The sequence below is a fragment of the Camellia sinensis genome, chromosome 6 (assembly GCF_055761805.1).
Source record: "Camellia sinensis isolate YWXY chromosome 6, ASM5576180v1, whole genome shotgun sequence".
NCBI lineage: Eukaryota > Viridiplantae > Streptophyta > Magnoliopsida > Ericales > Theaceae > Camellia > Camellia sinensis.
The window spans coordinates 173,718,893-173,735,258 of NC_138966.1; the positions used below are offsets into that span (position 1 = coordinate 173,718,893).

Below are 16,366 nucleotides of genomic sequence, written 5' to 3' on the forward strand. Positions count from 1 at the left end.
CCAAAAAAGCCAAAAAGCCAACCCACTTCCCAAACCAAGCCATCATTGACTGAAAGATACTGTTCAGATCAGTAGAGTCCATCACGGATCTTGTTTCAATAATTCAAACAAATTATTTGGTCAACCCTTTCATGTATATCATTAAAAAAAAAAAATAATCTGATAATTGAAAGTTAATCAATATATCACATTTAATTTTTTAAAAATTATTTTTTTGTTTGTGTGAATAATATATATGAAAAGTTAAACAAAATGAATGATTTGATCGAAACGGACTGTAGTGGTCTTAAATGGGCCAGAATAACGCCTTGTGGTTGAGATCACAGACTAAAGGATTATACCTGATTCTTCTGAGCATCTCCACCAGGCAATCCTTTGTGTCTGATGGATTCAAGCAAAGCATAATTGTCCAAGAAATCAGAATGTTTGTGAACATACTTTCCACAGCCAAAACAGGCAGGGTGAAGACAGAAGCTCTAGGTGTCACAGCTAAAACATTTTGACACAGGTGAAATACATTCCCACAATCAACTTTCTGTAACAACCACACAGTGGCCTTCCACTCTGTAGTATGTAGTACAGCGTCTTGACATCGTCGAAATCAAGCTCTCTGTTTTTGTTCTTGTTGATTTCTTCGAAGAAGGCGGTATTGTTCATGGCTTCATACCCTTCTTCTCCCATGAACGCCGCAAACTCGTCCAGGTTGACTTTTTTTACCTCCATTATTGTCTATTTTGTTGAAAAACTCCTTCGCCAATCTCCTAACACTTGTGGGCATGGCCTTGTAATAGACCTGTGCGGTCTCTCGTATCTCCTCCATCGATCCCTCCTCAAATCTTATAGCAAGGTTTTAAATATCGGGCATAGGATTTGTTGCGGTGTAACAATATTGAAAGAAAAAAAAATAAAAAACGAATGGTTTTTTTATATATAGTGTTGTAATTTTTTTTTTAAACGTCATCAGCAAAGATAGATATTTATAGAAAGTAGAATCGATATCACATTAATTGATTGCAAAATTAGTCTGTGATGTTTTGAAAAGTTGGTAAAAAATTGACTTTTGACTTTTTATCAAACTTTTTAACTTTTTGAAAAGTGATTTGGGAAGTTGGTAAAAAGCTGACTTTTGACTTTTTAGTTTAATATTTGTTTATGGTGTCAAATCAAATTAAAATAACCAAAATTTCCTTACCTAACATTTATTTTTTACTTTTTTATTTTTTTATCATAGACCCTAATTTGTAATTTCATTTTTTGGTTTCCCAAATGACTTTTGTGACATTTTTGGCTGGAAGCGTTTTTTTCCCTTGGATAAAAAAGTGGCGTTTTACCAAACTTCGCAAAACGGCACTCAATAAATGTGTTGATGAGAGAGAGAGAGAGAGAGGGGCTACAAGGACATTGCTTTGAGGAGAAGCCAAGTCAAGTGAAAACAAGTAAGGTCTTTTGAGTGTGATAGTTGAGGACATTGCCTCAAGTAGAGAGAGAGAGAGAGAGAGAGAGAGAGAGAGAGAGAGAGAGAGAGAGAGAGAAGCTACAAGGACATTGCTTTGAGGAGAAGCCAAGTCAAGTGAAAACAAGTAAGGTCTTTTGAGTGTGATAGTTGAGGACATTGCCTCAAGTAAAGCCGCCCGTGTTGTTATGGTCACGCATCCATGCACTTGCATAGACACACCCACAATTATATTTTTAAAAAATTAAAATTACACAGTTATTTTTAATTAAATTAATTAAGCTAACTACACTCACATGTAATTAAATTAATCAATCACACACATAAAGAGAAAAAAAATATATAAAAAGAAGGGAAGAGAGATTGGGCTCCCCTCTAGTTTTGAAGGTGTTGAAGTCATCGATTTTGTTCTAATAATTTGAATAATATATTTTATCCAGTTCTTTGTATATATTATGTTGCTGATAATTATAAATAAAATAACAGAAAATATAAATAATAAAAATTACAATAACTATTGTAAGGGCTGAGGCACAGAAAATTCGCTCTCTTTAAAGAGATTCAAGCCCTTTGCGGTTAGGTGAAGCCTCACACTAGTGTAGTAGAAAAAACCTTGACCCGTCCGCCCAAGATATAACAGGCCGACTAAGTCATATGGTTTACTAATACTGCACAATTGGTTGAACCCAAAACTGCATCACAAACACCATTTATTTCTTTACCTGATAATCTCTCAAATAAGAAACTAACAAACACTTTTTTTGTTTTTTTAAAACTCCAGATTTCTCTCTCCCTTGAGTTAGTTTTTTTTTTTTTTTTTTTTTTTTTTTTTTTTTTTTTTTTGTGTGTAAGCTCCAAATCTAAAAACTCGGGACTTATTTTGTTTATTTGAGAAAATAAGATCAATTTAATTTTGTAATTTAAATTACAAAAATGATTGAGGCTCTAAAAAATAAATTTAGTGACAGAATATGAAAGAAAAAATAAAGGATAAAAATTGAATAAGGACAGGAGATAACAATTGAATCAAAATAAGAAATAACAAACAGTTTAGAGGTAAATGTAAAAGAATTATTAGCCTTGCTTTGTTTGTATTTGTGAAACAATTTTAAAAAATAATTTTTTAGAAAAAGACTATAAAATTTAAAATTTTGTTTGATTATATATTTTGAAAATAGTTTTTGAGTTTTTGAGTTTGGAATGATTTAACTTTTTTTGTAGTTGAATAGATATGTATGAGATAAAAAGTAATTGATTAATATATAATAGAGTGAAAATTGATTTTGGAATTGTTTTTTTTGTTTTTCAAAAATTTTCAACCAAACAAAATATTGAATTTTTCCCCCCCCCCCCCCCTCAAAAATAGTATCTTAATAGACAAATCAAATAAAGCCATTATTTTTTAAAGACTAAAAATAAATGACACATAGATTAATTTGATAATATTATTCAAATTCAAAATTTAGATATGTTTCAAATTAAATGATCTCTCTCTCTCTCTCATGTATTGTTTAATAATCAAATAATCATCCTACTTACACACAATTAAATTTAAAAAGTGAATTCATATATTATTTTTTTTAAATTGTAACCATAGTCACATGTAACTAAATCAATCAATCAATCACACACATATATGGGGAAAAAAAAATTTTGGGCTCCCTGCATTACATAATCTTGGCCGGCAGGTTTCGTTTTTCACGATTTGAATCGTTAATTTTGTCGGACTCTTCATATATATCATTCATAAAAAAAATTATGTTAATTTAATAATTGTTATCTGTTCAATTTATTGCTTTTATCTTCCATAAAAACTTACAATTCATTTTTTTATACTTTGACCTCATTTGGGAACATATTATTTTAGTAATTTTTTAATTTTTTGGTTAAAATATAAGGTAAAAAAAATAGTATGTTTAGAATGAATTTTTTATTTTTTACGAAAAGAAGTGAAAAAAGTAGAGAGGAAATGAAATCTTTAACTTTTTAATATAAATTGTTGACTTTTTAATTTTTTAATAAAATTTTAACTTTTAAACTAAAACAGTGAGTTACCAAATGAAACCTTATTGCTTTTCTTCTAAAGAAATGGGTATCCACCATTAAAGGAGAGTGAAGTTAGGTTTCCTCTCTTTCCTTAGGAAATGGGTATCCACCATTAATAGGAGTGTAACTCAGGCGGGTTCGGTCAGGTTGGAGGCTTGCCCAGACCCAGTCCGAATTGTGTTTGGTAGTGTCCAAGCCCGACCATCAACCCGAGCTTAGCTGCCCAAGCCCGGATGAAGCTTCATAATTTGAACTCGGGTTAGCCCGAATTGTCAAGACCAAGCTTCATATGCATAACATAACCAAAGAAACACAAAACCAAAAATTTACTGAATAATTTATATATATCAACTTGGAATCAAACATAAGCAAAGCACAAGCATATCCCATGGCTGGTATTTTTGGTTGGTTCTCAGCATAAACACACATGCACACATTCTCTCTCTCTCTCTTCATAATCAAACCCATTTTTCCCTCTTTGTATAGACCCGAGAACACGAAATAGAGTGGAAGAAGAAAGTCAAAATCCAACAAGTCAATCCCAAAAAAGAAGAAAGAAACAACCACAAAGAGGAATGGTTGTGGCTCAGCTCGAGCGTCTAGGCTCAAGCGTCTAGGATAGCAAGGCCAAGACCGCTGGAAGAAGATAACCCAAACAAATATATACACAAAATTTCACTAATGTAAACATATTTTGCAAATCTATTAAGCAAAAATTTTAAACTCATAGATTCACTAGTTGTGAATGGTAATCGAACGACGAGTAGCCAAAAATAGACAAATTAAAGCACAAATACAAACACAGAAAGGGATCTACTAGTTTGGTGTGGCGTCGTTGAGAGTCGAAAGGGTGACGTCGTTGTTGGTGGCTGCACTTCATGTTCGTGGCCCTTGTATTTCCGTCGTTCGTCAACTCTGATAAAGAATGAGAGTCTAAGACAGAGAGGGAAGAAAAGAATAGATAAGGTAGGATTTTGTTTTTAGTTTGAATCTAATGGTCCAAATAAAATATTTTAATCCAAGGGCCAAAGACTAGCCCAAAAAAAAATAATAAAAAATAAAAAATAAAAAAATAAGGGCCACCTATTTAATTTATACATATATAATATAATATATATATATATATAAGATATTAAATGCAATTTGGGCTCAGGTTGCTCGGATTACCTACAGATTCTGCCCAGGCCCGGCCTGAATTACAATTCAGGCATCAAAAATTTGCCTAGACCAGTCTGAATTATAAGATATTGTTGCCCAAGCCCGAAAAAACTCAGGCTAAGCATGGGTTACTCGAGTTGAGCCTGCCCAAATTGCACCCCTAACCATTAATGGAGAGTGAATGCTCGCTACCAACTTATTAATAAATGTTTAACAGTGTATTATTATTTTATTAGTTTTAATTATTAATATATTTTTATTATTTTAATTTCTTTTACTTTTTATTTTTGGTCATTTATTTAATGGACTAATTTAATTTTTTTTTTCTTTTTAGGAAACTCAACAATTAAAGTGACGATGGATCAATAAAAATAGAATAAGTAAGGCCCATTTATTACATTTCAGGGATACACTCTGATAGGGTAATTTATGTGAATAAATTGGGCCGAGCTGAGGACCGGGCTATGGGCCACTCTGGATCAAAATTCATCATTGTCCCATGAAGAACCTATTCCTCCAAATAGTTATCCCAGATTCGCTCAAAGAATCCACTCAAGAAAGCATTTTGAGCTCAAATCCTCAAATGGGTATCCTCTAAATGTTGTTTCTTTGCATGACGATTAGTTTCAATTCCTCAATCTTTTCATTTTGTGTTCTTGTTAACTGCATATGTATATATACGTATTCTTCATTAACAGTTGTTCAATCTTTTTCAAAAGAGTCCATTTTCTGATTTTTGATTCTCAGTTATTTTAATTTGTTTTTATGTTTTCTTAATTGTATTCATATTTGTTCTTACACAAATTTTAAATTGTCTGTTAGGTATTTATGCTCTGTCCACAGTGAGAATTCTCACTGTGGATATTTTGAAGAATTCTTGTTTGAATTGAGGAAACAGAAATGAAGGCAAAAAAATAAATAAATAAACAATTTTGCTTTTGTCGATTGACCGGCCGGTCGACTCCCCAGACATTCTGTGATTTGATGAAAGCTACAGCAGTTACCATTGAAATATTTGACATCAAATAAAGGAATTGGTCTTATTTTTACTCAGATTTGATGAAATATTTGGTAAACTGTTGAAGATGTTCGTGGATATTTTGACTGGCATAACTATGCGGCTAAGACCAAATGAATTGAGAGTTCTTGTGTACTATTCATTTGATGACAAAACAATGACATCATTTTATATTTTATATTTTATGGAAAATAATAATATCTAATCAAAAAATTTATACATAATTTTTATATTAAATATTATGGCTTAATGTAAAACTTATCATTTTAAAACAAAATATTCCTAAAAATAAATTTTTTTATAATTATAAATTTTTTTATAGTGCTCATGGAAGTTTGCTAGATGAAATGGTCTTAGCGTGTCAAACAATGATAAAAATGCCACTCTTCAATATCATCATATTTCACCTACGTAAAATATAGTCAAATCTTGTACACCATAAATATTAGAGCAATTCCAATGGTGAAGATATAAAACAATAATTAAAGTTGTAATTTAGTACTGAACAATGTAAAATAGATATAACTCTAGTTATGTTTTAACTTAACCAACACTGGGCCAACATTTTTTGAAGACAATCGAACGATTAGCCGGATGACCTCCCAAACGACCGGGCTTGCAAAATTCTGTTGGTTGAATTCTTAAATATTCTGGAATTTTGATTGAGGCAGGGAATGTGAAGAAAATGAAAAGTATTTTTGGACAATAATGTTGTGTTGACACCTTCAACTATAGATAAAACTTGTGTCAAATTTGACACAAGATATACCAAAGTTATTTTTTGGTAGGAGTTTTAACATACCATTGGATCTGCATTTTTTTTTTTGAAACCATAGCTATATTTTCGATATAGCAGCACATATAGCATGGATGCCGCTGGGTGTTGCTCTTATCATCATCATCATATTAAATTAATTGAATGAATTTCCCTCACTCATGTCTGATACTAATACTCTAATAAAACATTATATTATAAATAAATTATAATACACAAATATAATCATTATAATATTATTAAAAATCTTATTTGACAAATGTCAATACAATGCCAAACTTCTTGTGAAATGAATGCTATAGAAGAAGGGAAAAAAAAAAAAAATCAGAACACAAAAATCAATCTCAAAATTAAAAATAATTTTCCAAATGAGATTAATTCTATTTATTCTGTGAGTTTTACACTTATATTAAATTAGGGGTGTAACTTGGGCGGGCTCAACCCGAACTCAGTCCTAATTTTTTTAGAGCTTTGACAAGATATTTTTAAATTTGGTACGGGTTTAGGCAAAAATTCAAAATCCCAAATTAAATTTAGACGGGTTTGGGCAAAGACGTCAAACAACCCGAGTAATCCAAAACCATAATTATACATATATAGATATATAAAAATATTAAATATACATATAAATTATTAGTCATTACATGATATTAAAGTAATTTAGATTATTAAATCATATTGAATATATATTATTATATATATGAATAACATAAAAAAAAAATATTTTCACTCATAAATTGTAAGGACTACTATAGCAGCATCTCTTTTATATTATATAAATTATTTGTTTTGGTGGTATTAATGATTTTGTATATAAAAAAAAAATGTAAATAGTGTCAAATTTTAATAATTTAATAATGTAGCTAGAAAGGAAAAAAAAAAATTGAAATTCATTTACAATTCGAGCAATTCGGGCAACTTGGTTTTTTGTATTTTATATTTTCACTCATAAATTGTAAGAATTATAGCGGCATCTCTTTTACGTTATATAAATTATTTGTTTTGGTGGTATTAATGATTTTGTATATAAAAAAAATGTAAATAAAGTCAAATTTTAATAATTTAATAATGTAGCTTGAAAGAAAAAAAAGAAAAAAAATTGAAATTCATTTACAATTTGACCAATTTGGGCAGCTCAGGCAATTTGGGTTTAACTCGGATTACGTTTGGGCAGGCAGCCTCAGGTTATAATTCGGGCATGGGTAGGTCTAAGCACAACATAAACTACGCTTGGACAACCTCAGGTTACAATTCGAGCCTTGGTAGGTCTAAGCACAACATGAACTACGCTTGAACAACCTCTCAATCCGACTGAACCTGCCCGAATTGTACCCCTATATTAAATGGTTGTGATCAGTTCTTTGATAATTTTCTATGCAAGTAAACCATTGGTCACATAATGGTACATACGGTGGAAGCAATCTTGGTGCCCATGCCAACGGCGGACATGGCTATCTCCAAAGCTTTTAAAGCAGCCCTCGTTTTGCTCCAACGTTCATCTCTCTGCTTCAAAAAATGAGGGGGTAAGTTGTATTAATATTCTCTGCATTTTGTTGTTTGTATTATTTTAGTTCTTATGTTTTTAATTGTTTGAGTTTTGATTTTAGATTTTAGATTTTGTATTTTAGTCTAATTATTACTGAATTGATTGAGATTAATTAACTCATTAAGTTAAACAAATTTTATATTTTGCGTTTAAAAGTATAATATATGTCGCTTGTGCGTATATATATATATATATGTTGTTTGTGCGTATATAAAATACTAATAATTGTAATCCATTAGACCAAATTTAGATAAAGTCATAAATTCAATGTCAAAAGCAAACTGATTGAAATTATAAAGATTAAAATGATACGAAGACCAAAGTACAAGAACCATTGACATAATTTTCCTAAAAATGAGTGTCAATAATTCCACCACTGAATTTTTTTGGTTGAATGAAATAATAGATTATACTTTTCACGTATTACCCTATTTTGATTTTGACCCTTAAATTTTAATTTGGTAACATTTTTGTCAATGTGGTCCATTTAGTTACTGTTGCCCACAGGGAATCAAGATTATAACATTGGATGGGTCAAAAGTAACACATTAAACAATCCCAAAGAATTGGGTTAAGCTCTATTTAAATGACTAAAATTAACAAATCACTAATAAAACTAAGTAAATAATGGCAACATTATTCTAAAATTTTAAATTTCAATTATTTACCACTAAAAAAATGTAAATGATAATGAATTAAATATCACACTGCATGTGTAAAATTTTGAAATTGTCTTGTACTCATGAATGAAATAAAAAAATATTTTATTTTTTTTAAAAAAAAGAGCAAAACTATATTACACAATGTAAAAAGTACATACCCTATGTCCTTTAAAAAATATACCATAATAATTAGTAATAAAATGACAATAATTATTAAATTTTCTCATGATAACATTCATAACATAAGCATAATAACTTCTTGGGAAATATTACAATGTGCACTTGCACATTGTGCACATTATAAGAAAAGTTATGATGTTTGTGATAAAAGTTATGAATTTTTCGTGATGAAAGTTATGATTTTTGTGATAAACGTTATGAATAGTGAAGTTATGATATATATCTAAAAGTTATGTATAACTAAAGTTATACTTTTTATGACAAAAATTATACACTTTGTGGTAAAAATTATGTTTTTGCATAAGGTACATATCATATTCACTAAAAAAACATATGCACATTGCCTTTTCCTGGTTCATTACATAACTACAATAATGTGTAACTAAAGATTTTTCTTGTGATGCATCTTTCGTAACATAATTGCAATGATTTGTACCTAACACCAGGACAGAACTATGGCTTTTATTCAAGAGGGCCAACATATATGTATAAAAAATAATGAATTAGCTTTGGCACAATACCAATTGAATATAATTTATTGCAAAAGAAGTAATTCACGAGAAAATTAAATAAATCTAAAATATAATTCTTCAGTTTTGAACTATTTGATCTCAATAAACAATCAGTTAAATCACAATTTTAAACTATTTTATTGATTGATATATAATAGTAAATAAAAAGTAAAAAATACTTAAAGACTCTTAAAACATTACCCTTAAATTTACATTCAATAGCATTGAATGTTTTATGTTAGTTGTTTTGTTTAGATATCTTGTTTAGATATCGATCAACTAAAACCTAACCCTTTTGCCATGTCATTGTAAACAAATTTAAAAGTAAAGTTTTATTTAGGTTCTCTAGCATTACTCATAAAAAAGTATACATACCATTTGATTTTTAAAATTTAAAAAATAAGTAACATATATATTTTGTATTAATAAAATCGACTCGATGAAATTGATGCTATTATTTAAAATGTAAAATAATTTGACATCATTTCATTAGATATTGTAAGATGCTAATTAAACAAAAAGTTGGCAAAATAATTCTTATAAAATTAAAAAATCATCCTATTGTACATTTTATAAATACTGATAAAATAAATTGTCAAAAATCACACCCCTGCCTAACACTTCAAAAACTCGTAAGGATCTTACAAAATAAAATATATTAAGTAAAAATAAAGAACTCACTGTCTTTGATATCGGAACAATTGCTAATGATCTGGAAGTACTTGGCTCGGATTTGCAGGGCTTCAACAACTACATTCATGGCATAGAGAGTTAGTATGTAATATTTTAATTTATGAATTTGAAATAAAATAATTTGATAAAGTAATTTAAATTTAGATTTAAATTTTAGGATAAATAACACCTTTCACTTATACAATTTGATTCAAATTTTACTTAGATAATTATTATTCTAATGGATAAATTACAAATATACCCCTTGAGGTTTGATTAAAATACGAATTGTCCCCCTGTGATTTGGAAAATTATAAATACCTCCCTGTCAGAATTTTTTATTTAACAAAATTAATTGAAAAAGTGAAATTTCTAATTGTTCGCCTATACAATAATAAAATTATCTAAATTATTAATTGAAATAAAATTTTAACATTATTAAAAACTGTTAATTAACTTGATTATTTATTAATAAAATGACCTATTTGTTATGAAATTAGAAATCTTAGGAGACATAATATAATTTCTAGAACTACAAAGAATAATTTGCAATTTAAGTAAATTTAGAAAATGTGTTTGTAATTTACTCCATGCCAATTTGATGGTGAAAAAGTCTGGAAACTTAGAAAATATACCAAAAAAATTCTTGTGAATGTGACATCTTTGGAGCATATTTAAGTTGTTTGTTATGGACCAATTCATGAGTCATTCTTGACTGCCAATTTTGAGTAATTTTTGGTTTTATTTTATGGGTCTATCAAAATAACGAAGGACCAACTCCGATTCTCTTATTGTTTTTTTTATTTGGTTCCCTCCTTACAACGGTTAAGATTCATTTTAAGAGAATCAAACGACTCAAATCACTTTATTAACAAAATTAAAAATTAAAAAATAATTTTTTTGTGATGATATGAACCATTAGATTCTCTTAAAATGAATCTTGACTATTATAAAGAAAAGGCCAAGTAAATAAGGCAAAAAGACAATCCTTGCTCACCAACTCCACTCTAGTGTCGGTGTCAATTGACCACTGACAAAGAATTTTCTTTATTGTATATAATTTGTTATTTTAGGAAGGAAAAAAAAAAAATTTTGTGGTATTGAACCCTAAGAAAATCTAGGACATTTTCGTTTACTTTATTTTTATTTTTTTTTTTGTGTATTTTCTAAAAATTAAAATATATATACAAAATAAAGCAACTTGTCTCTAAATTCGATTTTTTTTATAATAAAAATTTATAAATTTGCCACCGCATATTCAAAACAAAAATAGTTTTCCAAAATATACAAAAATGTTTTCTTGATTCGAAAAGTGATTGTTTTAACACTATTTTTAGGTGCACACAGATCCTGATTTCCACAAATTTTGTGCATTTTTTATTTAGACTTAGATTCTCTCTAATATATGTTATTGACTGAAAGATACTGTTCGGATTACTAGAGTCCATCACGGATCTCATTTTAATAATTCAAACAAATTATTTTATCGAGCCTTCGTGTATATCATTTAAAAATATATATATTAATCCGATAATTGAAACTTAATCAATTTATCACATTTAATTTTTAAAAAATGATTTTTTTTGTATACACAAAAAGTTCAATAATATGAATGATTTGATCGAAACGGACCGTAGTGGTCTCAGATGGGCTAGAATAAGCCCTGTCGTTGAGGTCATAGACTAGAGGATTATACCTGATTCTTCTGAGCATCTCCACTAGGCAATCCTTTATGTCTGACGGATTCGAGCAAAGCATAATTATCCAAGAAATCAAAATGCTTGTGAACATACTTTCCACGGCCAAAACAGGCAGGGTGAAGACAGAAGCTCTGGGTGTCACAGCTGAAACATTTGACACAAGTGAAATACATCCCCACAATCAACTTTCTGCAACAACCGCACAGTGGCCTTCCACTCTGTAGTATGTAGTACAGCGTCTTGACATCATCGAAATCGAACTCTCCGTTTATGTTCTTGTTGATTCCTTCGAAGAAGTCGGGATTGTTCATGGCTTCATACCCTTCTTCTCCCATGAATCCTGTAAACTCGGCCAGACTTACTTTTCCATCTCCATTATCGTCCATTTTATTGAAAAACTCCTTCGCCAATTTCCTAACCTTTTTGGACACGGCCTTGTAGTAGACTTGTGCGGTCTCTTGTATCTCCTCCATCGAATGGTCTCGTATCTCTTCAATGAAATAGTTTTTATTTTGTGTGTAGAGCGTTGTGAATTTTTTTGTTTTTTTAAACATCATTAGCAAAAATGGATTTTTATAGCAAGTAGAGTCGATATCATATTAATTGATTGCCAACTAACTAGTGATACCAATTCTGAATCAGATTGTAAATTCTATGAAATTAGTAGTTAAACGTGTTGGTCGATTTTTAAACATGAGGACTAGTTAGAGAAAGAGAAAGAGAATGAGAAAGAAACTACACGGAAATTGCTTAGCATTGAGTGTGAGATAAGGCTGTCAATGGATCGGATTTAACCCGAATCTGATCCGATAATCCGAATCCGTTTACAAAAAATCCGATCCGATAATTCGATAATCCGAATCCGTTTAATCTATTTATTAAATGGATTGAATCTGCAAAAATCCGATCCGACCCGATAACCCGATAATCTGATCCGAGTATTCTCAATTTGAATGAAAAAAAACACAAAATGAAAAAAAAATCAAATTATATAAAATTGTAGCTCAATAAATAAATAAATGGATCGGATCGGATTATCGGATCGGATATTCGAAATCATCAGATTCGAATTCGGATTCGGATATCTATAATCGGATATAGACTAAACGGATTCGGATCGGATTCGGGTTTGACATAATCGGATTAGATTCTGATTTTGACAGATTCGATCCGAATCCGATCCATTTACAGGCCTAGTGTGAGAGTTGAGAAGAAGACAAGTCAAGTGAAAACAGTCTTTTTCACGAAAAGCCGCCTCTGTTGTTGCGGTCACACACATCCATGCACTTAAGCAAACACACCCACAATTATTTAAAAAATAAATAAAATTACACAGTTATTTTCGATTAAATTAATTAAGCTGACTATGTTGGATTTATTTTTTAGTGTAGTCTAATAGTCTATATATTTTTATATGTTTTATTTTATTTGGACTCCACAATTAGATAAAGCCAATATTATATATAAAGTTCAGTAATTAGAATTTTAATATAATCACTCTTCTAAGATAAGAAGGAAACCCTGATGGATTAGGAATTCTTCTGATAGAGTTTATCTGGCCATCTTCTCTCCTCTATATAAGGATGGGTGACTCCCCTTCTTTTGATACTATTCCATCACTCTAAGTTTTATAGTCATCCTAATGAAGTGAGAGACAGAGAGAAGAATGTGAGCCAAGAATTAAAAGTTCAACTATTAGGGGTATTTTTTCAACTTCTCTAATTCAATGGCTGACAAAGGTATGTTCGTTTTATTCTTAAGTTGTATTGAATTCAAGATAATGTTAAGTTTAATTCCGCATTATTATTATGGTTGCATGTATTATGAAATGTTACATGTGGTATCAGAGCTTTAGTTTGTGAATCAATACACCTTTGAATAATAATATATTTATGAATATTGTTATTATATCATAATTATAATTATTCATAAAAACATACTTTCGTTTATAAGGTTTGAACTCTGTCAGCATGTGATGTGCACTCCACTAAGTATGCACATCATGGACTCCCTCACTCACAAGACAACATGATATGTTAGGTCCTAACCTAAATAAGAGCACAATCCACTCACTTTGTTTTGTGATTTGCTAGGTGCAGGCTTTTATGTAATTCTATATACTGTTCATATGCATGTTTTGATTTATTATCAATTTTAGTGATAATAATTTTTATAATCATCATAATATGATATTGAATTGAGTGTATTACTTGCCGTCATGATAAAATGCATAGATTAAATGCATCTTAGAATTTTGTTGAATCATTCAGTCTATTAAATAAATATATTTATTTGATTGTATCACATTAGAGGATTATGTTTTTGCCTTGTCTAATTATGCACACTTATTGTCTATTATTGTTAATATTTATATATTTTCATGATTTAAATTTTATATCATGATATAATTTTATGACATTGAATATTAAAATATTGAAGTTGTTAATTTATTTAGGCGTAATTCTTGTTAACCATTATATAAGATATTCATGATTGTCATATTTTATATATATATATATATATATTATATATATTCATGTTCGTCCAGAGTTATTATTATTATTATATTGGTAATTGCAATCACATAAAAGAAATTTTAGAAATCATAGAATAGTGATTTCATTAAAATTGTGATTGAATTAATGATAATTAAATAACTCAAAATTAATGAATAGGGAATATTGTTGGTTAGTTCCGTACTCATAGGGTTTACTAATTTAGTAACTGCCAAAGTGGCCTAGATTTGTAAAACTTATGAATATAGAACTACATAAAAGAATTGTTAAAAGGGTAACATTAAGGTTGATAATATTCTCAATTGCAGTTATAATTAGGAGATTGAGGCTAGCCCAAAGGAGAGTCACTTTCAAATAATTATAAACTGGGTAGGATAATATAACTTATGTAATTTGACAGATTAGAATTGAATACCCAAAGGTAACATGACTAGCTGAAAAATTGCATAAATTACTTTAGACCTACATAAGTGATTCTTGACGAGTGGACAATAGATATACCAAAGTTTTGCCCAAAGGAAAGACTTATGTGATATCAATAATTCATTGTAATTCTCAAAGCTTTAATATGTATATTGTTTATGCCTTTTTCCATGTTATTTATGAGATCTTATGTTAATACCTTTTAAGATCTGTCAAAAAGATAGCTTGCTATCTAAGGTGGCTGGACTTAGAAGGGAGGCTATATTGACTCCTCCGACCTTCCTGGAATCTTACTTGGTTATTGACCAAAGGACTCTTTAGTGACGTTACCCTAATGCTTAAAGTAAAATTTGGTTAAAGGCTGTTGAAGATCGACAAGCCACTTGTTGGCACTATTATGGCTGAATTAACAACAATGAAATATAATGGCCACCGAGGAGTTTAGGATCACATCCTCAATATGGCGACAAAGTTACAAAACTTAAAACTTTAGGGATGCAGGTTGATGAAACTTTCCTCATACAGTTTATTCTTAACTCACTTCCATCACAGTTCGGTGCATTCAAAATTCATTATAACACCAATAAAGCTAAGCGGAGTTTGAATGAGCTGACTAATATGTGTGTTCAGGAGGAAGTGAGGTTGATGGAGGAAGGATGTCAAACTCCATTGGCTGTAACTCATGGAGCTGTAAAGAAAAAGATGGGTAAGTTTGTAAAATCTAAGAATAATCCACTAAAGAAAAAGAATGAACCTGGGGAAGAAAATCAGGCTCAGAATGGTTTCACTGTCAAGTGCTACTTTTGTGGCAAGAAGGGACATGTGAAGAAAGACTGCAGCAAGCGAAAGGCTTGGTTCGAAAAGAAATGTAAGAAATTTTCTTTTGTTTGTTATGAATCAAATCTCGCTGAAGTATCTTTTAATACTTGGTGGATTGACTCTGGGGCCACGATCCACATTACAAATGACATGCACGAATATCTCTTAACCAGGAAATCGAAGGAAAGTGGAAGATTTGTCTATATGGGGAACCGTCTCAAAGCTGAAGTCGTAGCTGTAGGAACCTATCGACTGATCTTAGAGACGGGTCATCAGATAGATCTAGAAGACACTTTTTATGTTCCTTCAATTTCTAGGAATTTAGTTTCATTATCCAAATTAGATCGTGTTGGATATTCAGTTTTTTTTTAATTGTGGAAATCTCAATTTAATGTTTAATTCAAAAGTGATTGGTTCTGGTAATTTATGTGATGGTTTATATAAAATTACCTTAAATCATGAGTTTGCACAATCATTAGTAACTCTGCATTCAAATATTGGTTTAAGACATGGTCTAATTAATGAAAAATCCTCAATCTTGTGGCATAGACGGTTGGGGCATATCTCTAGAAATAGAATTGAAAAATTGGTGAAGAATGGGATTTTGGAAAACCTAGATTTCACTGATTTTCAGATATGTGTAGATTGCATTAAAGGAAAGCAAACCAAACATACCAAGAAAGGTGCCACAAGAAGTAATGAGCTTCTTGAAATAATTCATACAGACATTTGCGGGCCACTCACCATCCCATGTCTTAGTGGTGAAAAATATTTTATCACATTTATAGATGACTTCTCACGTTATGAATATGTGTATCTAATTCATGAAAAGTCTCAGGCTGTTGACATCCTTGAAGTGTACATAACTGAAGTCGAGAGACAATTA

General features: G+C 30.1%; 1 protein-coding gene across 1 annotated transcript; it reads right to left on the reverse strand.

Annotated features, from left to right (window-relative positions):
- Positions 1-7,842: 7,842 nt before the first annotated feature.
- On the reverse strand, positions 7,843-12,195 carry LOC145793826 (uncharacterized). The gene is made up of 3 exons (XM_082876701.1): positions 11,957-12,195; positions 11,719-11,866; positions 7,843-7,953 (listed from the first exon to the last, which is right to left on the reverse strand). The coding sequence occupies exons 1-3, from the start codon at positions 12,193-12,195 to the stop codon at positions 7,843-7,845; spliced, it is 498 nt and encodes a 165-aa protein (XP_082732827.1).
- Between the last annotated feature and the right edge of the window lie 4,171 nt (positions 12,196-16,366).